The sequence below is a fragment of the Oncorhynchus gorbuscha genome, unplaced genomic scaffold, assembly GCF_021184085.1.
Source record: "Oncorhynchus gorbuscha isolate QuinsamMale2020 ecotype Even-year unplaced genomic scaffold, OgorEven_v1.0 Un_scaffold_1117, whole genome shotgun sequence".
Classification (NCBI taxonomy): domain Eukaryota; kingdom Metazoa; phylum Chordata; class Actinopteri; order Salmoniformes; family Salmonidae; genus Oncorhynchus; species Oncorhynchus gorbuscha.
In genome coordinates, this window is record NW_025745992.1 from 94280 (window position 1) to 117840 (window position 23561).

General features: G+C 48.0%; 1 protein-coding gene across 4 annotated transcripts in view; it reads right to left on the minus strand.

Annotated features, from left to right (window-relative positions):
- Nucleotides 1-10044: 10044 nt before the first annotated feature.
- Nucleotides 10045-23561, minus strand: part of LOC124021446 (mitogen-activated protein kinase 6-like) — a 37757-nt gene continuing 24240 nt past the window's right edge. For 3 of the 4 annotated variants that reach the window (XM_046336634.1, XM_046336635.1, XM_046336633.1), the window contains exons 4-8: nucleotides 23067-23211; nucleotides 22121-22285; nucleotides 21143-21338; nucleotides 12954-13080; nucleotides 10045-12779 (exon numbers count right to left, since the gene is read on the minus strand). In XM_046336634.1, coding sequence (XP_046192590.1) covers nucleotides 11553-12779; nucleotides 12954-13080; nucleotides 21143-21338; nucleotides 22121-22285; nucleotides 23067-23211 — 1860 coding nt within the window. In that variant the 3' untranslated portion in view covers nucleotides 10045-11552. The remainder of the gene's footprint in view (nucleotides 12780-12953; nucleotides 13081-21142; nucleotides 21339-22120; nucleotides 22286-23066; nucleotides 23212-23561) is intronic. The other variant, XM_046336637.1, reaches the window with a different exon arrangement.

Genomic DNA, 23561 nt, shown 5'->3' on the forward strand with positions numbered 1-23561 from the left:
ACTTGCCTGTACTGTAGTGTTCTGGAACTAAATGGATAGCTTGCCTGGACTGTAGTGTTCTGGAACTAAATGGATAACTTGCCTGTACTGTAGTGTTCTGGAACTAAATGGATAACTTGCCTGTACTGTAGTGTTCTGGAACTAAATGGACAGCTTGCCTGTACTGTAGTGTTCTGGAACTAAATTGATAACTTGCCTGTACTGTGGTGTTCTGGAACTAAATGGACAGCTTGCCTGTACTGTAGTGTTCTGGAACTAAATTGACAGCTTGCCTGTACTGTAGTGTTCTGGAACTAAATGGACAGCTTGCCTGTACTGTAGTGTTCTGGAACTAAATGGATAACTTGCCTGTACTGTGGTGTTCTGGAAATAAATGGACAGCTCGTCTGTACTGTAGTGTTCTGGAACTAAATGGATAGCTTGCCTGTACTGTAGTGTTCTGGAACTAAATGGATAGCTTGCCTGTACTGTAGTGTTCTTGAACTAAATGGATAACTTGCCTGTACTGTAGTGTTCTGGAACTAAATGGACAGCTTGACTGTACTGTAGTGTTCTGGAACTAAATGGATAACTTGCCTATACTGTAGTGTCCTGGAACTAAATGGATAACTTGCCTATACTGTAGTGTCCTGGAACTAAATGGATAACTTGCCTGTACTGTAGTGTTCTGGAACTAAATGGATAGCTTGCCTGTACTGTAGTGTTCTGGAACTAAATGGATAACTTGCCTGTACTGTAGTGTTCTGGAACTAAATGGACAGCTTGCCTGTACTGTAGGTCTTCTGGAACTAAATGGATAGCTTGCCTGTACTGTAGTGTTCTGGAACTAAATGGACAGCTTGCCTGTACTGTAGGTATTCTGGAACTAAATGGATAGCTTGCCTGTACTGTAGTGTTCTGGAACTAAATGGATAACTTGCCTATACTGTAGTGTTCTGTAACTAAATGGATAACCTGCCTGTACTGTAGTGTTCTGTAACTAAATGGATAGTTTGCCTATACTGTAGTGTTCTGTAACTAAATGGATAACTTGCCCTGTAGTGTTCTGAACTAAATGGTGTTCTGGAACTAAATGGATAACTTGCCTGTACTGTAGTGTTCTGTAACTAAATGGATAACTTGCCTGTACTTTAGTGTTCTGTAACTAAATGGATAACTTGCCTGTACTTTAGTGTTCTGGAACTAAATGGATAACTTGCCTGTACTTTAGTGTTCTGGAACTAAATGGATAACTTGCCTGTACTTTAGTGTTCTGGAACTAAATGGATAACTTGCCTGTACTTTAGTGTTCTGTAACTAAATGGATAACTTGCCTATACTGTAGTGTTCTGGAACTAAATGGATAACTTGCCTGTACTGTAGTGTTCTGGAACTAAATGGATAACGTGCCTGTACTGTAGTGTTCTGGAACTAAATGGATAGCTTGTCTGTACTGTAGTGTTCTGGAACTAAATGGATAACTTGCCTGTACTGTAGTGTTCTGGAACTAAATGGATAGCTTGTCTGTACTGTAGTGTTCTGGAACTAAATGGATAACTTGCCTGTACTGTAGTGTTCTGGAACTAAATGGATAACTTGCCTGTACTGTAGTGTTCTGGAACTAAATGGATAGCTTGTCTGTACTGTAGTGTTCTGGAACTAAATGGATAACTTGCCTGTACTGTAGTGTTCTGGAACTAAATGGATAGCTTGTCTGTACTGTAGTGTTCTGGAACTAAATGGATAACTTGCCTGTACTGTAGTGTTCTGGAACTAAATGGATAACTTGCCTGTACTGTAGTGTTCTGCTCTGAGGTTATCCATGTTAGATTTGAGTAAACAGATGTCCTCCACCATTGGACTTATTTTAGCCCCTTTACTAGAAGGAAGGTTTCGGTGCCGTTTCCACCCGGCGCTCATATTGCCACGTTGGTTTTAATTGGTCTTCCAGGAAAGAGAGAGCGAAAGGGAGCTGTTGGCCTCGTGTCAGGAATGCTTTTGTGGGTTAACTAGTTATCTACTGACAACAGACAGCTAGTGACATCAGCCCAGGCAGCATGGAGCTGTCTCGAGGGAGAAGTTGGCTAAAGTTGTGCAGGCAATGACGTATCTACCTACAATTCTGTGTGCAGTGGTCATTGGATAGCTTGCCTGTACAATTGGTGAATGTGTGTCTCTCATACTCTGGTAAGAGTTGACCTAGGATCAGCTTACCCTCTCTGAATCCCAGACATTATTAGTGCAAGTCTAGACCTTCACCTGAGACGGGTCAACTTCAGGTGGGTTAGTCATTTAGGAGACGCTGTCATCCAAAGAGACAATCAGACATGCATCCATTTTCGTAAGGGTGGCCCCAGGGGCAATGGAATCCACGATCCTGGCATTGCTAGCGCCATGCTCTACCAACTGAGCCAGACAGGACCCGGTTTCAAATCTGCCGATTCAAAAATATCTGACCTTGTATCAGAGATGAAGAGGCGAAGCAAGAGGACTTACTCTGACCCCAAAATCTATCCTTGTGAGATACAGTGGAGGACTTACTCTGACCCCAAAATCTATCCTCGTGAGATACAGTGGAGGACTTACTCTGACCCCAAAATCTATCCTCGTGAGATACAGTGGAGGACTTACTCTGACCCCAAAATCTATCCTCGTGAGATACAGTGGAGGACTTACTCTGACCCCAAAATCTATCCTCGTGAGATACAGTGGAGGACTTACTCTGACCCCAAAATCTATCCTCGTGAGATACAGTGGAGGACTTACTCTGACCCCAAAATCTATCCTCGTGAGATACAGTGGAGGACTTACTCTGACCCCAAAATCTATCCGCGTGAGATACAGTGGAGGACTTACTCTGACCCCAAAATCTATCCTCGTGAGATACAGTGGAGGACTTACTCTGACCCCAAAATCTATCCGCATGAGATACAGTGGAGGACTTACTCTGACCCCAAAATCTATCCTCATGAGATACAGTGGAGGACTTACTCTGACCCCAAAATCTATCCTCGTGAGATACAGTGGAGGACTTACTCTGACCCCAAAATCTATCCTCGTGAGATACAGTGGAGGACTTACTCTGACCCCAAAATCTATCCGCGTGAGATACAGTGGAGGACTTACTCTGACCCCAAAATCTAACCGCGTGAGATACAGTGGAGGACTTACTCTGACCCCAAAATCTATCCTCGTGAGATACAGTGGAGGACTTACTCTGACCCCAAAATCTATCCTCGTGAGATACAGTGGAGGACTTACTCTGACCCCAAAATCTATCCTCGTGAGATACAGTGGAGGACTTACTCTGACCCCAAAATCTATCCTCGTGAGATACAGTGGAGGACTTACTCTGACCCCAAAATCTATCCTCATGAGATACAGTGGAGGACTTACTCTGACCCCAAAATCTATCCTCATGAGATACAGTGCCGTCAAAGTATTCACACCCCTTGACTTTTTCCAGCCTGAATTTAAAAATGGATTAAATAACCCCAAACATTGTCACTGGCCTCAACACAATACCCCATAACGTCAAAGTGGAATTATGTTTTTAGACATTTTTACCAATGAATAAAACGTTTTAAAGCCGAAATGTTGAGTCAATAAGTATTCAACCCCTTTGTTATGGGAAGCCTAAATAAGTTCAGGAGTAAAAATGTGCTTAACAAGTCACATAAGTTGCATGGACTCATTGTGTACAATAATAGTGTTTAACATGAATGACTACCTCATCTCTGTTCACCACACATGCAATTATCTGTAAGGTCCCTTATTCAAGCAGTGAATTTCAAACACAGATTCAACCACAAACACCAGGGAGGTTTTCCAATGCCTCACAAAGAAGGGCACCTATTGGCAGATGGGTAAAACATTTATTTTTAAAGCAGACATTGAATATCCCTTTGAACATGGTAAAGTTAATAATTACACTTTAGATCACTTTATCAATACACCCAGTCGCTACAATCATACAGGAGTCCTTCCTAACTCAGTTGCTGGAAAGGAAAGAAACCGCTCAAGGATTTCACCATGAGACCAATTTTAACAAATCAAATCAAATCAAATCAAATCAAATTTATTTATATAGCCCTTCGTACATCAGCTGATATCTCAAAGTGCTGTACAGAAACCCAGCCTAAAACCCCAAACAGCAAACAATGCAGGTGTAAAAGCACGGTGGCTAGGAAAAACTCCCTAGAAAGGCCAAAACCTAGGAAGAAACCTAGAGAGGAACCGGGCTATGTGGGGTGGCCAGTCCTCTTCTGGCTGTGCCGGGTAGAGATTATAACAGAACATGACCAAGATGTTCAAATGTTCATAAATGACCAGCATGGTCAAATAATAATAAGGCAGAACAGTTGAAACTGGAGCAGCAGCACAGTCAGGTGGACTGGGGACAGCAAGGAGCCATCATGTCAGGTAGTCCTGGGGCACGGTCCTAGGGCTCAGGTCCTCCGAGAGAGAGAAAGAAAGAGAGAATTAGAGAGAGCATATGTGGGGTGGCCAGTCCTCTTCTGGCTGTGCCGGGTGGAGATTATAACAGAACGTGGCCAAGATGTTCAAATGTTCATAAATGACCAGCATGGTTGAATAATAGTAAGGCAGAACAGTTGAAACTGGAGCAGGAGCATGGCCAGGTGGACTGGGGACAGCAAGGAGTCATCATGTCAGGTAGTCCTGGGACATGGTCCTAGGGCCCAGGCCAGTTGAAACTGGAGCAGAAGCATGGCCAGGTGGACTGGGGACAGCAAGGAGTCATCATGTCAGGTAGTCCTGGGGCATGGTTCTAGGGCTCAGGTCCTCCGAGAGAGAGAAAGAAAGAGAGAAGGAGAGAATTAGAGAACGCACACTTAGATTTACACAGGACACCGAATAGGACAGGAGAAGTACTCCAGATAAACAAACCGACCCTAGCCCCCCGACACATAAACTACTGCAGCATAAATACTGGAGGCTGAGACAGGAGGGGTCAGGAGACACTGTGGCCCCATCCGAGGACACCCCCGGACAGGGCCAAACAGGAAGGATATAACCCCACCCACTTTGCCAAAGCACAGCCCCCACACCACTAGAGGGAAATCTGACCCCAAAACAGAGTTTAATGGCTGTGATTGGAGAAAACTGAGGATGGATCAACATTGTAAGTACTCCACAATACTAACCTAAATGACAGAGTGAAAAGAAGGAAGCCTGTACAGAATATAAAAATATTCCAAAACATGCATCCTGTTTGCAACACGGCACTAATGTCATACTGCAACATGTGGCAAAGAAATTCACTTTTTGTCCTGAAAATAAAGCCTTATGTTTAGGGTAAATCTAATTCAACACATTACGGAGTAATACTCTCCATATTTTCAAGCATAGTGGTGGCTGCATCATGGTATGGGTATGCTTGTAAGAACTGGGGAGTTTTTCAGGATAAAAAAAACTGAATGGAGTTAGGCACAGCCAAAAATCCTAGAGGAAAACCTGGCTCAGTCTGCTTTCCACAATGTGAGATGAATTTACATTTCAGCAGGACAATAACCTAAAAAACAAGGCTGAATCTAAACTCTACTTGCTTAACAAAAAGACATAGAATGTTCCTGAGTGGCGGTTTAGACTTAAATCTACTTGAAAATCTATTGCAAGACCATAAAATAGTTGTCTAGCAATGGTCAACAACCAATTTGACAGAGCTTGAAGAATTTAGAAAATAATCAAATGTGCCAATGTTGCTTTATCCAGGTGTGAAATGAAAAGGTTGAAGAGACTCACCCAGAAAGACTCACAGCTGTAAACGCAGCCAAAGCCGCTTCTCCAAAGTATTGACTCAGGGATGTGAATACATATGTCAATTAGATAGAATTCTGAATGATCTTCTGCCGATCTACCATTCCAGTGTTTAATTGCTATATTGTAATTACTTCGCCACCATGGCCTATTTATTTCCTTAACTTACCTCATTTGCACTCACTGTATATAGACTTTTTGTTTTCATTTGTTCTACTGTATTATTGGCTGTATGTTTTGTTTATTCCATGTGCAACTCTGTGTTGTTGTATGTGTCGAATTGCTACGCTTTATCTTGGCCAGGTCGCAGTTGCAAATGAGAACTTGTTCTCAACTAGCCTACCTTGTAAAATAAAGGTGAAATAAAAATAAATAAAAATCTAAATGAATTGTGAATAAAGAGTGAGGAAGTTAGAGGGTCAAAAGGTAACACTTAAGTCATTATTGTCATCTTTTTCAAGGGTGTCAAGTTCAGAACCCCACTGTAAATGACAGCCAATTCTGGCTGAACTACTGCATAAGGACTTGGGCCAGACTGAAACTCTCCGGCTGCCTAGCTGAACTACTGCATAAGGACTTGGGCCAGACTGAAACTCTCTGGCTGCCTGGCTGAACTACTGCATAAGAACTTGGGCCAGACTGAAACAGGAGGCAGTTGTAAATATATGGCTCTGCCTAGCAGGCTAGCACCCGTAAACCATTCTAGTGTAGACTGATGAGTTGTTACTATAACAACAGAGGAACAGCCAGTGTTCCGGAACTGTTAGGCCAAGTGGGAATAGGTGTTGTAACCACAGTCATAAGCCCAGGCATACCAACAGTACAGTCCTAGTGAGGTGTTTTTGCTGGGTAGAGTGCTGGTATCTGCTGGTATAGATCAGGGCCCTAGGGGGTAGACAGAGTCAATGTGCATCCCAAATGGCACCATGTTCCCTTGGCCCATAAGGCTCTGGTCTAAAAGTAGTGCACCATATAGGGAACAGGGTGCTGGAGCTCCATGTAAGCTGTTGGTTCAGTAGCTGTGTGTAAAGGAACGTCCATGTAGCTGTTGGTTCAGTAGCTGTGTGTAAAGGTACACCCATGTAGCTGTTGGTTCAGTAGCTGTGTGTAAAGGTACACCCATGTAGCTGTTGGTTCAGTAGCTGTGTGTAAAGGCGTGTCCATGTAGCTGTTGGTTCAGTAGCTGTGTGTAAAGGAACGTCCATGTAGCTGTTGGTTCAGTAGCTGTGTGTAAAGGAACGTCCATGTAGCTGTTGGTTCAGTAGCTGTGTGTAAAGGCGTGTCCATGTAGCTGTTGGTTCAGTAGCTGTGTGTAAAGGAACGTCCATGTAGCTGTTGGTTCAGTAGCTGTGTGTAAAGGCGTGTCCATGTAGCTGTTGGTTCAGTAGCTGTGTGTTAAGTTGTGTCCATGTAGCTGTTGGTTCAGTAGCTGTGTGTAAAGGCGTGTCCCTGTAGCTGTTGGTTCAGTAGCTGTGTGTAAAGGCGTGTCCATGTAGCTGTTGGTTCAGTAGCTGTGTGTAAAGGAACGTCCATGTAGCTGTTGGTTCAGTAGCTGTGTGTAAAGGCGTGTCCATGTAGCTGTTGGTTCAGTAGCTGTGTGTAAAGGAACGTCCATGTAGCTGTTGGTTCAGTAGCTGTGTGTTAAGTCGTGTCCATGTAGCTGTTGGTTCAGTAGCTGTGTGTAAAGGAACATCCATGTAGCTGTTGGTTCAGTAGCTGTGTGTTAAGTCGTGTCCATGTAGCTGTTGGTTCAGTAGCTGTGTGTAAAGGAACGTCCATGTAGCTGTTGGTTCAGTAGCTGTGTGTAAAGTCGTGTCCATGTAGCTGTGCAATAAAAACCAGTATACGGGGACATTGTGAAACTGGACCCTACAATAGGGGACTGCAGTCAGCACTTTACACACAGGAGACAGGAGAGGGAGGAGAGAGAGAGGAGACAGGAGAGAGAGACAGGATAGGGTGGAGAGAGAGAGAGGAGAGAGAGACAAGAGAGGGAGGAGAGAGAGAGAGAGACAAGAGAGGGAGGAGAGAGAGAGAGAGAGAGAGACAAGAGAGGGAGAGAGAGAGAGAGAGAGACAAGAGGGAGAGGAGAGAGAGAGAGACAAGAGAGGGAGGAGAGAGAGAGAGACAAGAGAGGGAGGAGAGAGAGAGAGACAAGAGAGGGAGGGAGAGAGAGAGACAAGAGAGGGAGGGAGAGAGAGAGAGACAGAGAGGGAGGAGAGAGAGAGAGGGAGGAGAGAGACAAGAGAGGGAGACAGAGAGGAGAGGGAGACAAGAGAGGGGACAGAGACAGGAGAGGGAAGACAGAGAGGAGAGGGAAGACAGAGACAGGAGAGGGAAGACAGAGACAGGAGAGGGAAGACAGAGACAGGAGAGGGAAGACAGAGACAGGAGAGGGAGGAGAGAGACAGGAGAGGGAGGAGAGAGACAGGAGAGGGAGGAGAGAGAGAGGAGACAGGAGAGGGAGGAGAGAGAGAGAGAGACAAGAGAGGGAGAGAGAGAGAGAGACAAGAGAGGGAGAGAGAGAGAGAGAGAGACAAGAGAGGGAGGAGAGAGAGAGAGACAAGAGAGGGAGGAGAGAGAGAGAGACAAGAGAGGGAGGAGAGAGAGAGAGACAAGAGAGGGAGGAGAGAGAGAGAGACAAGAGAGGGAGGAGAGAGACAAGAGAGGGAAGACAGAGACAGGAGAGGGAAGACAGAGACAGGAGAGGGAAGACAGAGACAGGAGAGGGAAGACAGAGACAGGAGAGGGAAGACAGAGACAGGAGAGGGAAGACAGAGACAGGAGAGGGAGGAGAGAGACAGGAGAGGGAGGAGAGAGACAGGAGAGGGAGAGGAGAGGGAGGAGAGAGAGAGGAGACAGGAGAGGGAGGAGAGAGAGAGGAGACAGGAGAGGGAGGAGAGAGAGAGGAGACAGGAGAGGGAGAGGAGACAGGAGAGGGAGGAGACAGGAGAGGAGACAGGAGAGGAGAGACAGGAGAGGGAGGAGAGAGAGAGAGGAGAGAGGGGAGAGGGAGGAGAGAGGGGAGAGGGAGGAGAGAGAGAGAGGAGAGGGAGGAGAGAGAGGAGAGGGAGGAGAGAGAGAAGGGGTGGGAGGAGAGAGAGAGAGGAGAGAGAGGAGAGAGAGAGGAGAGGGAGGAGAGAGAGAGGAGAGGGAGGAGAGAGAGGAGAGGGAGGAGAGAGAGAGGAGAGAGAGGAGAGGGAGGAGAGAGAGGGAGAGGGAGGAGAGAGAGCAAGGAGAGGGAGGAGAGAGGGGAGAGGGAGGAGAGAGAGAAGGGAGACAGGAGAGGATGCATGAAGATGTGTTTGTCCATAGCGCTTTTTCAACAGTTGTCTTTGAAACAAAAGGTTCCATATTCTTTCTAAAACAAAGAAAAAAGACAGTCCAATTGTTTGCTGGTCATGTTTATTAAATGAGATATTTCATAGAACAGGGGAACCGATTATTACAAAATGGAGAGGCAGCTTTAAGGCAAAAACTAATGTCCTCATGTTGAACATGCTACACCTTCAGAACTTAATCGTATCATGCTTGGAAACTTAAATATGTAATAAAAACACAATTAAATGTAATGATGTACACCCTTAACATGTTAATGTACCTCCTGTTTCTTCCATGCACACCATTTTAACCATTTACATTTACATTTTTAAGGTAAGACTTCAGTGCTTCTCATGAAGCATTCCCCCCCCAAAACAAACAGAATGCACCTATAAATAAAAAATGACAAATGATTGAAAATGGAAAGCTTCTATAACTTAGACAGATTAATTAATTATTAACTTGCAACCTACCATAACTAATGAATTACCGTAGTGACACAATGAATAATGGGATGTCCTTCCATCTCACTCCCCCCCGTCCCTCTCGTCCAACGCCTCGGTGTCCAGAACAGTTACATTGAAATAACACGTTGTCTCGTTCAAATAAATATCTGCTAGAAATAAATAATGGAAACACGACTGTCAAAACAGAAGGTCACTATGTCAATGCAATGTGTATGAGGATGGTAGTGAGAGAGAGAGTGTGTGTGTGTGTGTGTGTGTGTGTGTGTGTGTGTGTGTGTGTGTGTGTGTGTGTGTGTGTGTGTGTGTGTGTGTGTGTGTGTGTGTGTGTGTGTGTGTGTGTGTGTGAGGATGGTAGTGAGAGAGTGTGTGTGTGTGTGTGTGTATGAGGATGGTAGTGAGAGAGTGCGGGTGTGTGTGTGTGTGTGTGTGTGTGTGTGTGTGTGTGTGTGTGTGTGTGTGTGTGAGGATGGTAGTGAGAGAGTGCAGGTGTGTGTGTGTGTGTGTGTGTGTGTGTGTGTGTGTGTGTGTGTGTGTGTGTGTGTGTGTGTGTGTGTGTGTGTGTGTGTGTGTGTGTGTGTGTGTGAAGATGGTAGTGAGAGAGTGCGGGTGTGTGTGTGTGTGTGTAAAGCACTAGTGCGGCTTCGAATGTCTCTCGCTGCTGTTACCTTGAGGTAGATAACACATTCACAAAGGGTCCAGGAGTAATGGTTCGCTGCTGGCATCATGTGTCAAACAAACTACAGTCTGAAATGAGGGGGTTTCAGGAAGCCTCTTTTGGGAAATTATACAGAAATAAATTAAAACACTTGGTAAAAATAATTAAAGTAAATTTTCAAATAAAACCTTTTTTTTTATTTTTAAGAAAAGCCTGTCCCCCCCTCCCTGGTGAAAAGACCTACAGCGATTGTGATGTCAGCATGACTACGTCTCCCACAATACACCTCTCTCCTTTAGTTCACAATGCCCTCCCATCTTCTCACATTGGCTCTGTTAAGATATTTATCCTTCCTCCCATGGATCATTACTTGGAAATAACCTGTTTTTGCATTGGACATTTCCATTGAGGGCTTCCACCATTTTAAAGTATTGAACTGGGTGGGGATTCCTATGGGTTGGGAGCGATCAGCAGAGCATTTGTCTTCTTCAAATTGGTTTGCCTAGTTTGTAAATGGCTTTAAGCTATATGACCGCCATCTAGTGGCCACTAAATGAATAACACGATTTGGTTTCAAGACTCGAAGACTGCAGGTGGCGGTAAAGTCACCAATATTAGCGTTACACTCTTCAAACATCAAAAGAAGAAGAAAATATACTACTTTAAAATGGAGATAGCCTCAATGGCACTGGCCATGCTGTCACAGACACCAGAATGGCACAGATACAAAGCTGTGATTTCTATACACCTCTTCCTGTGTTGACCACATGACTGATCTGAGAGGGTCTGATTGGTTTAAGTGATAGGGTGCAAACCTTCCTTTCACTTAATCAGCCACAGGTCTTAGATCAGTGATGAGCTCAGGGGGGAAAAGGCTGCAGGATCAACAGGGCTGTTCTGCTTAGCATCGCACCACTTCTCATATCCCTCCATATATCTCCCACTATCCAATTCTCCACCTTCCTTCTCTCTTCCCCATTCCTTCTCTCCTCTCCTTCTAGTCTACAGTACTCAGTGTGCAGTGTAAACGCTGCCAGTTGGTGGATGCTGAGGGATAATTGGGGAGATCAACTCAGGTAGGGTCAGTGACCCCCGGAGGTAATAACCTCTGATGTTTGATCAGCAACTTTTCAGCCCAGTCTATTTTACCTTTAACTCCTACAACAAAACAAACAAAAAATTATACAAAAGAAAAGTTTATATTTAAAAAAAGGAGCCATACGATCTGGTATGAAATGATTCAAGTAAAATAACATCACTATCATAATGAAATCAAATACAAGGACAACAGAACAGAACCAGCCTAGAGATCTGGCACTGTGAGGAACATGGTATTGTATCAGTTGTTTTTTTTAATTCAGATGCTTGAAGAAGCTGCTGTAGGTTGTGTGGGCGATCTGAGGCGAGCATTTGACCGTGGAGGGAGCGAGGGAGGCCTGGATGGATTTGACCGTGGAGGGAGCGAGGGAGGCCTGGATGGATTTGACCGGCACGTCGGTCGTAGCATCGAATCCCGGCAGCGCCAGAGAGTCCAGCTGCATGTTAAACATGATTTCTCCACTCCGCGCCAGGAAGCCCGCCTCGTCCCGTTCCCTCTCCCCTCCCACATCCGAGGGCTCAGGTTCTGGGGTGTCGGCGGCGCTAGCAGCACTCTCCCCGCTGCCCTCGTCCTTCCTGCTGAACAGTCTGTCCAGGTAGCTGGTGTAGCAGCTGTCCTTCTGGAGCTGCTCCTCTTTCCCAACGTCCCAGCGCCCCGCCCCGTCCATCAGACACCCACCTCTCCGCTCCTCCACCCTCTCCCCTCCTCCGAAGCTCTCCCAGGGGTGTGCGGGACGCGCCCCAGGCCCAGCGGTCCCCACGGTGATGCTGACCTGAGCAAAGTTCACCAGGCACTTCTCCTCCTTCTCCTGGCTGATGGTTTTGGACATGGAGCCTGACCGCGGAGCCTCCAGCTGGGACACAGACGAGTTGAGCTCGTTCAGGAGGCCCACCTCGCTCAGGAGGCCCACTCCCACCTCGCTCAGGAGGCCCACGTCCCCCAGGAGTCCCACGTCGCTGGGCTCAGTTCGCAGGCTCAGTTTGATGGTGCCGGCGATGAAGGAGTCAAAGTCAAAGCCTTGATTCTGTTGAGTAGTCTGGGTCTGGTTCTTCTCTTGCTGGGAGTCCTTCTCCACCGGGCCCTTCTCTACCTGTAGAACCATCTGAGCCTTCACCAGGCCGTTCTTCTCACACTTGCTCTTCTGGGCCTTGTGCTCCTTGTCTCTGCCTGCAGCCTGAGCCTGTTTCTCTTTACTCTGCTGCTCCTTCCAGTTGGACAGATCTATAATGAGCTTGGGCTCGTAGTAGTGGTTGACCTCGCTGTCCCTCCAGATCAGGTTATCCAGGTAGGACGGAGACACCACCTTGTAGTTACAGGTGTGGGAACACTCCAGGTCACAGTACTTGTTCTCGTGGTGAAGGTCAAAGTGTTCGTCATCGGGGTCGGGCCACGAGCGTTCGGGAGTGAAGAGGGAGGAGTAGCCGTAGGAAGGACCGTCCAGGAACTCCCGGTCTCCGTCTGCATACTTACGAGGGTCCACCTGGAGGGGTAGGAGGGGCAGGGGTTAGGGTGGTGGGTGGTGTTAAGTGTGTGTGTGTGTGTGTGTGTGTGTGTGTGTGTGTGTGTGTGTGTGTGTGTGTGTGTGTGTGTGTGTGTGTGTGTGTGTGTGTGTGTGTGTGTGTGTGTGTGTGTGTGTGTGTGTTTATCTCTGTACCTGAACCTCCTCCTCGTCAGTTTGGTCAGACAGAGCCCGAGGGTCCACCTGTACCTCGTCAGTGTCCAGAATGCTGTGGGTGTGGAGGTGCCAGTCCCCTTCTGAAAGCTGGCTGTCACGGTACCTGCTGGGTGGAGGGAGATGAAGGGTTAAGACAACCCACAGCACAAACCCCTGAGTCTGACCTCCACAGTAAAAGAAACCCTCTTCTATAACTAACTAGCTATGGAACCCAGTGTGTGTATGTAGACTACAGTGCATCTCCATGTAACCCAGTGTGTGTATGTAGACTACAGTGCGTCTCCATGTACCCCAGTGTGTGTATGTAGACTACAGTGTGTCTCCATGTACCCCAGTGTGTGTATGTAGACTACAGTGTGTCTCCATGTACCCCAGTGTGTGTATGTAGACTACAGTGCGTCTCCATGTACCCATGGAACCCAGTGTGTGTATGTAGACTACAGTGCGTCTCCATGTACCCCAGTGTGTGTATGTAGACTACAGTGTGTCTCCATGTACCCCAGTGTGTGTATGTAGACCAGTGCGTCTCCATGTACCCCAGTGTGTCTCCAGACTACAGTGCGTCTCCATGTACCCCAGTGTGTCTATGTAGACTACAGTGCGTCTCCATGGAACCCAGTGTGTGCATGTAGACTACAGTGCGTCTCCATGTAACCCAGTGTGTGTATGTAGACTACAGTGCGTCTCCATGTACCCCAGTGTGTGTATGTAGACTACAGTGCGTCTCCATGTACCCCAGTGTGTGTATGTAGACTACAGTGCGTCTCTCCATGTAACCCAGTGTGTGTATGTAGACTACAGTGCGTCTCCATGTACCCCAGTGTGTGTATGTAGACTACAGTGAGTCTCCATGTAACCCAGTGTGTGTATGTAGACTACAGTGCATCGTCTCCATGTACCCCAGTGTGTGTATGTAGACTACAGTGTGTGTGTATGTAGACTACCCAGTGTGTGTATGTAGACTACAGTGAGTCTCCATGTACCCCAGTGTGTGTATGTAGACTACAGTGCGTCTCCATGTACCCCAGTGTGTGTATGTAGACTACAGTGCGTCTCCATGTAACCCAGTGTATGTATGTAGACTACAGTGCGTCTCCATGTAACCCAGTGTGTGTATGTAGACTACAGTGTGTCTCCATGTACCCCAGTGTGTGTATGTAGACTACAGTGCGTCTCCATGTACCCCAGTGTGTGTATGTAGACTACAGTGCGTCTCCATGTACCCCAGTGTGTCTCCGTAGACTACAGTGCGTCTCCATGTACCCCAGTGTGTGTATGTAGACTACAGTGTGTCTCCATGTGTGTATGTAGACTACAGTGCGTCTCCATGTAACCCAGTGTATGTATGTAGACTACAGTGCGTCTCCATGTAACCCAGTGTATGTATGTAGACTACAGTGTGTCTCCATGTAACCCAGTGTATGTATGTAGACTACAGTGTGTCTCCATGTACCCCAGTGTGTGTATGTAGACTACAGTGTGTCTCCATGTACCCCAGTGTGTGTATGTAGACTACAGTGCGTCTCCATGTACCCCAGTGTGTGTATGTAGACTACAGTGTGTCTCCATGTAACCCAGTGTGTGTATGTAGACTACAGTGCGTCTCCATGTAACCCAGTGTATGTATGTAGACTACAGTGCGTCTCCATGTAACCCAGTGTATGTATGTAGACTACAGTGCGTCTCCATGTAACCCAGTGTATGTATGTAGACTACAGTGCGTCTCCATGTAACCCAGTGTGTGTATGTAGACTACAGTGCGTCTCCATGTAACCCAGTGTGTGTATGTAGACTACAGTGCGTCTCCATGTACCCCAGTGTGTGTATGTAGACTACAGTGCGTCTCCATGTACCCCAGTGTGTGTATGTAGACTACAGTGCGTCTCCATGGAACCCAGTGTGTGTATGTAGACTACAGTGCGTCTCCATGTACCCCAGTGTGTGTATGTAGACTACAGTGAGTCTCCATGTACCCCAGTGTGTGTATGTAGACTACAGTGAGTCTCCATGTAACCCAGTGTGTGTATGTAGACTACAGTGCATCTCAATGTACCCCAGTGTGTGTATGTAGACTACAGTGTGTGTGTATGTAGACTACAGTGCGTCTCCATGTACACCAGTGTGTGTATGTAGACTACAGTGCGTCTCCATGTAACCCAGTGTATGTATGTAGACTACAGTGCGTCTCCATGTAACCCAGTGTATGTATGTAGACTACAGTGCGTCTCCATGTAACCCAGTGTGTGTATGTAGACTACAGTGTGTGTGTATGTAGACTACAGTGCGTCTCCATGTACCCCAGTGTGTGTATGTAGACTACAGTGCGTCTCCATGTAACCCAGTGTGTGTATGTAGACTACAGTGCGTCTCCATGTAACCCAGTGTGTGTATGTAGACTACAGTGCGTCTCCATGTACCCCAGTGTGTGTATGTAGACTACAGTGCGTCTCCATGTACCCCAGTGTATGTATGTAGACTACAGTGCGTCTCCATGTACCCCAGTGTGTGTATGTAGACTGTATGTAGACTACAGTGCGTCTCCATGTACCCCAGTGTGTGTATGTAGACTACAGTGTATCTCCATGTACCCCAGTGTGTGTATGTAGACTACAGTGAGTCTCCATGTACCCCAGTGTGTGTATGTAGACTACAGTGCGTCTCCATGTAACCCAGTGTGTCTCCATGGAACCCAGTGTGTGTATGTAGACTACAGTGCGTCTCCATGTAACCCAGTGTGTGTATGTAGACTACAGTGCGTCTCCATGTACCCCAGTGTGTGTATGTAGACTACAGTGCGTCTCCATGTACCCCAGTGTGTCTCCGTAGACTACAGTGCGTCTCCATGTACCCCAGTGTGTGTATGTAGACTACAGTGCGTCTCCATGTACCCCAGTGTGTGTATGTAGACTACAGTGCGTCTCCATGTACCCCAGTGCGTCTCCATGTAACCCAGTGTGTGTATGTAGACTACAGTGCGTCTCCATGTACCCCAGTGTGTGTATGTAGACTACAGTGAGTCTCCATGTACCCCAGTGTGTGTATGTAGACTACAGTGAGTCTCCATGTACCCCAGTGTGTGTATGTAGACTACAGTGAGTCTCCATGTAACCCAGTGTGTGTATGTAGACTATAGTGCGTCTCCATGTACCCCAGTGTGTGTATGTAGACTACAGTGTGTGTGTTTGTAGACTACAGTGCGTCTCCATGTACCCCAGTGTGTCTCCGTAGACTACAGTGCGTCTCCATGTACCCCAGTGTGTGTATGTAGACTACAGTGTGTCTCCATGTACCCCAGTGTGTGTATGTAGACTACAGTGCGTCTCCATGTAACCCAGTGTATGTATGTAGACTACAGTGCGTCTCCATGTAACCCAGTGTATGTATGTAGACTACAGTGTGTCTCCATGTAACCCAGTGTATGTATGTAGACTACAGTGTGTCTCCATGTACCCCAGTGTGTGTATGTAGACTACAGTGCGTCTCCATGTAACCCAGTGTATGTATGTAGACTACAGTGCGTCTCCATGTACCCCAGTGTATGTATGTAGACTACAGTGCGTCTCCATGTACCCCAGTGTGTCTCCATGTAACCCAGTGTGTGTATGTAGACTACAGTGCGTCTCCATGTACCCCAGTGCGTCTCCATGTAACCCAGTGTGTGTATGTAGACTACAGTGCGTCTCCATGTACCCCAGTGCGTCTCCATGTAACCCAGTGTGTGTATGTAGACTACAGTGCGTCTCCATGTACCCCAGTGTGTGTATGTAGACTACAGTGCGTCTCCATGTACCCCAGTGTGTGTATGTAGACTACAGTGTGTCTCCATGTACCCCAGTGTGTGTATGTAGACTACAGTGCGTCTCCATGTACCCCAGTGTGTGTATGTAGACTACAGTGCGTCTCCATGTACCCCAGTGTGTGTATGTAGACTACAGTGTGTCTCCATGTACCCCAGTGTGTGTATGTAGACTACAGTGTGTCTCCATGTAACCCAGTGTATGTATGTAGACTACAGTGCGTCTCCATGTAACCCAGTGTGTGTATGTAGACTACAGTGCGTCTCCATGTACCCCAGTGCGTCTCCATGTAACCCAGTGTGTGTATGTAGACTACAGTGCGTCTCCATGTACCCCAGTGTGTCTATGTAGACTACAGTGTGTCTCCATGTACCCCAGTGTGTGTATGTAGACTACAGTGCGTCTCCATGTACCCCAGTGTGTGTATGTAGACTACAGTGTGTCTCCATGTACCCCAGTGTGTGTATGTAGACTACAGTGCGTCTCCATGTACCCCAGTGTGTGTATGTAGACTACAGTGTGTCTCCATGTAACCCAGTGTATGTATGTAGACTACAGTGTGTCTCCATGTACCCCAGTGTGTGTATGTAGACTACAGTGTGTCTCCATGTAACCCAGTGTATGTATGTAGACTACAGTGTGTCTCCATGTACCCCAGTGTGTGTATGTAGACTACAGTGCGTCTCCATGTACCCCAGTGTGTGTATGTAGACTACAGTGCGTCTCCATGTACCCCAGTGTGTGTATGTAGACTACAGTGTGTCTCCATGTAACCCAGTGTGTGTATGTAGACTACAGTGTGTCTCCATGTACCCCATGTAGACTACAGTGTGTCTCCATGTACCCCAGTGTGTGTATGTAGACTACAGTGCGTCTCCATGTACCCCAGTGTGTGTATGTAGACTACAGTGTGTCTCCATGTACCCCAGTGTGTGTATGTAGACTACAGTGAGTCTCCATGTACCCCAGTGTGTGTATGTAGACTACAGTGCGTCTCCATGTACCCCAGTGTGTCTCCGTAGACTACAGTGCGTCTCCATGTACCCCAGTGTGTGTATGTAGACTACAGTGTGTCTCCATGTACCCCAGTGTATGTATGTAGACTACAGTGTGTCTCCATGTAACCCAGTGTGTGTATGTAGACTACAGTGCGTCTCCATGTAACCCAGTGTGTCTCCGTAGACTACAGTGTGTCTCCATGTACCCCAGTGTGTGTATGTAGACTACAGTGTGTCTCCATGTACCCCAGTGTGTGTATGTAGACTACAGTGCGTCTCCATGTACCCCAGTGTGTGTATGTAGACTACAGTGTGTCTCCATGTACCCCAGTGTGTGTATGTAGACTACAGTGTGTCTCCATGTACCCCAGTGTGTGTATGTAGACTACAGTGCGTCTCCATGTAACCCAGTGTGTCTCCATGTACCCCAGTGTGTGTATGTAGACTACAGTGTGTCTCCATGTACCCCAGTGTGTGTATGTAGACTACAGTGTGTCTCCATGTAACCCAGTGTGTGTATGTAGACTACAGTGTGTCTCCATGTACCCCAGTGTGTGTATGTAGACTACAGTGCGTCTCCATGTAACCCAGTGTGTGTATGTAGACTACAGTGTGTCTCCATGTACCCCAGTGTGTGTATGTAGACTACAGTGTGTCTCCATGTACCCCAGTGTGTGTATGTAGACTACAGTGTGTCTCCATGTAACCCAGTGTGTCTCCGTAGACTACAGTGCGTCTCCATGTACCCCAGTGTGTGTATGTAGACTACAGTGCGTCTCCATGTAACCCAGTGTGTGTATGTAGACTACAGTGCGTCTCCATGTACCCCAGTGTGTGTATGTAGACTACAGTGCGTCTCCATGTACCCCAGTGTGTGTATGTAGACTACAGTGCGTCTCCATGTACCCCAGTGTGTGTATGTAGACTACAGTGCGTCTCCATGTAACCCAGTGTGTGTATGTAGACTACAGTGTGTCTCCATGTACCCCAGTGTGTGTATGTAGACTACAGTGTGTCTCCATGTACCCCAGTGTGTGTATGTAGACTACAGTGCGTCTCCATGTACCCCAGTGTGTCTCCGTAGACTACAGTGCGTCTCCATGTACCCCAGTGTATGTATGTAGACTACAGTGTGTCTCCATGTACCCCAGTGTGTCTCCGTAGACTACAGTGCGTCTCCATGTACCCCAGTGTGTGTATGTAGACTACAGTGCGTCTCCATGTACCCCAGTGTGTCTCCGTAGACTACAGTGCGTCTCCATGTACCCCAGTGTGTCTCCGTAGACTACAGTGCGTCTCCATGTACCCCAGTGTGTGTATGTAGACTACAGTGCGTCTCCATGTACCCCAGTGTGTGTATGTAGACTACAGTGTGTCTCCATGTAACCCAGTGTGTGTATGTAGACTACAGTGTGTCTCCATGTACCCCAGTGTGTGTATGTAGACTACAGTGCGTCTCCATGTAACCCAGTGTGTGTATGTAGACTACAGTGTGTCTCCATGTACCCCAGTGTGTGTATGTAGACTACAGTGTGTCTCCATGTACCCCAGTGTGTGTATGTAGACTACAGTGCGTCTCCATGTACCCCAGTGTGTCTCCGTAGACTACAGTGCGTCTCCATGTACCCCAGTGTATGTATGTAGACTACAGTGTGTCTCCATGTACCCCAGTGTGTGTATGTAGACTACAGTGCGTCTCCATGTACCCCAGTGTGTCTCCGTAGACTACAGTGCGTCTCCATGTACCCCAGTGTGTGTATGTAGACTACAGTGCGTCTCCATGTACCCCAGTGTGTCTCCGTAGACTACAGTGCGTCTCCATGTACCCCAGTGTGTCTCCGTAGACTACAGTGCGTCTCCATGTACCCCAGTGTGTGTATGTAGACTACAGTGCGTCTCCATGTACCCCAGTGTGTGTATGTAGACTACAGTGTGTCTCCATGTAACCCAGTGTGTCTCCGTAGACTACAGTGCGTCTCCATGTACCCCAGTGTGTATGTAGACTACAGTGCGTCTCCATGTACCCCAGTGTGTGTATGTAGACTACAGTGCGTCTCCATGTACCCCAGTGTGTGTATGTAGACTACAGTGCGTCTCCATGTACCTGTCCCAGGTGTGTATGTAGACTACAGTGCGTCTCCATGTACCCCAGTGTGTGTATGTAGACTACAGTGCGTCTCCATGTACCCCAGTGTGTGTATGTAGACTACAGTGCGTCTCCATGTACCCCAGTGTGTGTATGTAGACTACAGTGCGTCTCCATGTACCCCAGTGTGTGTATGTAGACTACAGTGTGTCTCCATTTACCTGTCCCAGGTGTGTATGTAGACTACAGTGCGTCTCCATGTACCCCAGTGTGTGTATGTAGACTACAGTGCGTCTCCATGTACCCCAGTGTGTGTATGTAGACTACAGTGCGTCTCCATGTACCCCAGTGTGTGTATGTAGACTACAGTGCGTCTCCATGTAACCCAGTGTGTGTATGTAGACTACAGTGCGTCTCCATGTAACCCAGTGTATGTATGTAGACTACAGTGCGTCTCCATGTACCCCAGTGTGTGTATGTAGACTACAGTGCGTCTCCATGTACCCCAGTGTGTCTCCGTAGACTACAGTGCGTCTCCATGTACCCCAGTGTGTCTCCGTAGACTACAGTGCGTCTCCATGTACCCCAGTGTGTGTATGTAGACTACAGTGCGTCTCCATGTACCCCAGTGTGTGTATGTAGACTACAGTGTGTCTCCATGTAACCCAGTGTGTGTATGTAGACTACAGTGTGTCTCCATGTACCCCAGTGTGTGTAGTAGACTACAGTGCGTCTCCATGTAACCCAGTGTGTGTATGTAGACTACAGTGTGTCTCCATTACCCCAGTGTGTGTATGTAGACTACAGTGTGTCTCCATGTACCCCAGTGTGTGTATGTAGACTACAGTGCGTCTCCATGTACCCCAGTAGACTACAGTGGTCTCCATGTACCCCAGTGTATGTATGTAGACTACAGTGTGTCTCCATGTACCCCAGTGTGTGTATGTAGACTACAGTCTCCATGTACCCCAGTGTGTCTCCGTAGACTACAGTGCGTCTCCATGTACCCCAGTGTGTGTATGTAGACTACAGTGCGTCTCCATGTACCCCAGTGTGTCTCCGTAGACTACAGTGCGTCTCCATGTACCCCAGTGTGTCTCCGTAGACTACAGTGCGTCTCCATGTACCCCAGTGTGTGTATGTAGACTACAGTGCGTCTCCATGTACCCCAGTGTGTGTATGTAGACTACAGTGTGTCTCCATGTAACCCAGTGTGTCTCCGTAGACTACAGTGTGTCTCCATGTACCCCAGTGTGTCTCCGTAGACTACAGTGCGTCTCCATGTACCTGTCCCAGGTGTGGCTGTGCCCCTGGTCCATCAGTAAGATATCATCCACCTCATCCTCTATGTGGAAGGGGTGTAGCGAGACGGGTTCGTCCAGGGGGAAGGAGTAGTCAGACATGTAAGGGTGGGCGAGGGCTTCTTCTGCTGTCAGACGGTCCATGGGGTTAAAGGTCAGGATCTTTTGCAGGAAATCCAGGGCTGGAAGGGAAGAGGAGCATTTACCATGGTGCAGTGTGGCATGTACGGGCCAATATGGTATAGAATAGGAGTGTGTTAGTTTGTGTGGGTTCACCTGGTGGTATGTCAGGCATCAGTTTGTCCAGTGGGCACGTGAGTGTGTTAGTTTGTGTGGGTTCACCTGGTGGTATGTCAGGCATCAGTTTGTCCAGTGGGCACGTGAGTGTGTGTACGTCACGAGTGTGACTGTGTGTCTAGACTCACGCCCTGACGTGGTAGCTTGGCCAGTAGCTTGGCCAGTAGCTTGGCCAGTAGCTTGGCCAGTGGGTTGGTCAGTGGGTTGGCCAGTGGGTTGGCCAGTGGGTTGGCCAGTGGGTTGGCCAGTAGCTTGGCCAGTAGCTTGGCCAGTGGGTTGGCCAGTGGGTTGGCCAGTAGCTTGGCCAGTGGCTTGGCCAGTGGGTTGGCCAGTAGCTTGGCCAGTGGGTTGGCCAGTAGCTTGGCCAGTAGCTTGAGCTTGGCCAGTAGCTTGGCCAGTGGGTTGGCCAGTAGCTTGGCCAGTGGGTTGTGTGGCTGGGACATGTCACTGTGTATGTGTCTACACGAGTGCGAGTCTAGACTCACCCTGTGGGCTGACGTCGGGCAGTAGCTTTGGCCAGTAGCTTGGCCAGTGGGTTGGCCAGTAGCTTGGCCAGTGGGTTGGCCAGTAGCTTGGCCAGTAGCTTGGCCAGTAGCTTGGCCACTGGGTTGTGTGGCTGGGACATGTCACTGTGTATGTGTCTACACGAGTACGGGTCTAGACTCACCCTGTGGGCTGACGTCGGGCAGTAGCTTGGCCAGTGGGTTGTGCGGCTGGGACATGTCACCGTGTATGAAGACGGGGATAACACTGTGTAACTCCTGCCTGTCCTCTTCTCTCAGCACAGGGATGGACTCCAGGATCAGCTGCATCTGCTCCAGTTCATGGGCTCCTGCAAGAACACCGGTTCAACACAGGGTTAAAAACACAGGGTTCGTTTACACCCAACTGTCAGGCCACCAACTCAGTGGCCTTGTGGTTAGTGTCCATCCTGAGATTGAAAGGGGAGGGGGGGGGTTTGATCCTCGGTCAAGTGAGTGATGCCAAAGACTCTAAAAACAGGACCTGATGCTTCTCTGTCTGGTCACTAAGCATAAGATTCAGTCAGTTTAGCTAGCCAACTCTCCAGGTTACCTCAGTTTAGCTAGCCAACTCTCCAGGTTACCTCAGTTTAGCTAGCCAACTCTCCAGGTTACCTCAGTTTAGCTAGCCAACTCTCCAGGTTACCTCAGTTTAGCTACCCCACTCTCCAGGTTACCTCAGTTTAGCTACCCCACTCTCCAGGTTACCTCAGTTTAGCTACCCCACTCTCCAGGTTACCTCAGTTTAGCTACCCCACTCTCCAGGTTACCTCAGTTTAGCTACCCCACTCTCCAGGTTACCTCAGTTTAGCTACCCCACTCTCCAGGTTACCTCAGCTAGCAAGCTAATTTTCAAGGTTACCCCCCCCCCCAGAGTTTACACTGATATAGACAAGCAGCTCCATATCCAACCCCCTTCCCCTGGCACCACTTAAAACTGTCTGCCCCATATCAGTCACACCATGTCAGAGAGTGTGAGCTCTGCCAGAACCCACGTGCCATGAAGCCTGTGGCCTACATTTCTGCCCCGTAGTTCAGTGGCACAGTGAACCTGCCTCACCGGTCACCCGTGTAAGTCTGTGCTTGACTGACCTGCGAAGAGCGTTTTCCCGGTGAGCATCTCGGTGAAGATGCATCCGGCAGCCCACATGTCAATGGCCTTGGTGTAGTTGTTAGGAGAGAGCAGCAGGCGAGGAGACCGGTACCATTTAGTCACCAAGCCCTCAGAAAGATGACCCTGGAGAAGGACGCAGAGAGGAAGAGGGGAGGGTGAGTTAACACTTCTTTAGTGAGAAGTGCACACTAAGAGTTGAACGGGAGCAAGACCCCTCCCTCTCCCTGTTCAGAATGACTCCAGCCCTCTCCCTGTTCAGAATGACTCCAGCCCTCTCCCTGTTCAGAATGACTCCAGCCCTCTCCCTGTTCAGAATGACTCCAGCCCTCTCCCTGTTCAGAATGACTCCAGCCCTCTCCCTGTTCAGAATGACTCCAGCCCTCTCCCTGTTCAGAATGACTCCAGCCCTCTCCCTGTTCAGAATGACTCAACCCCTCTCCCCGTTCAGAATGACTCAACCCCTCTCCCCGTTC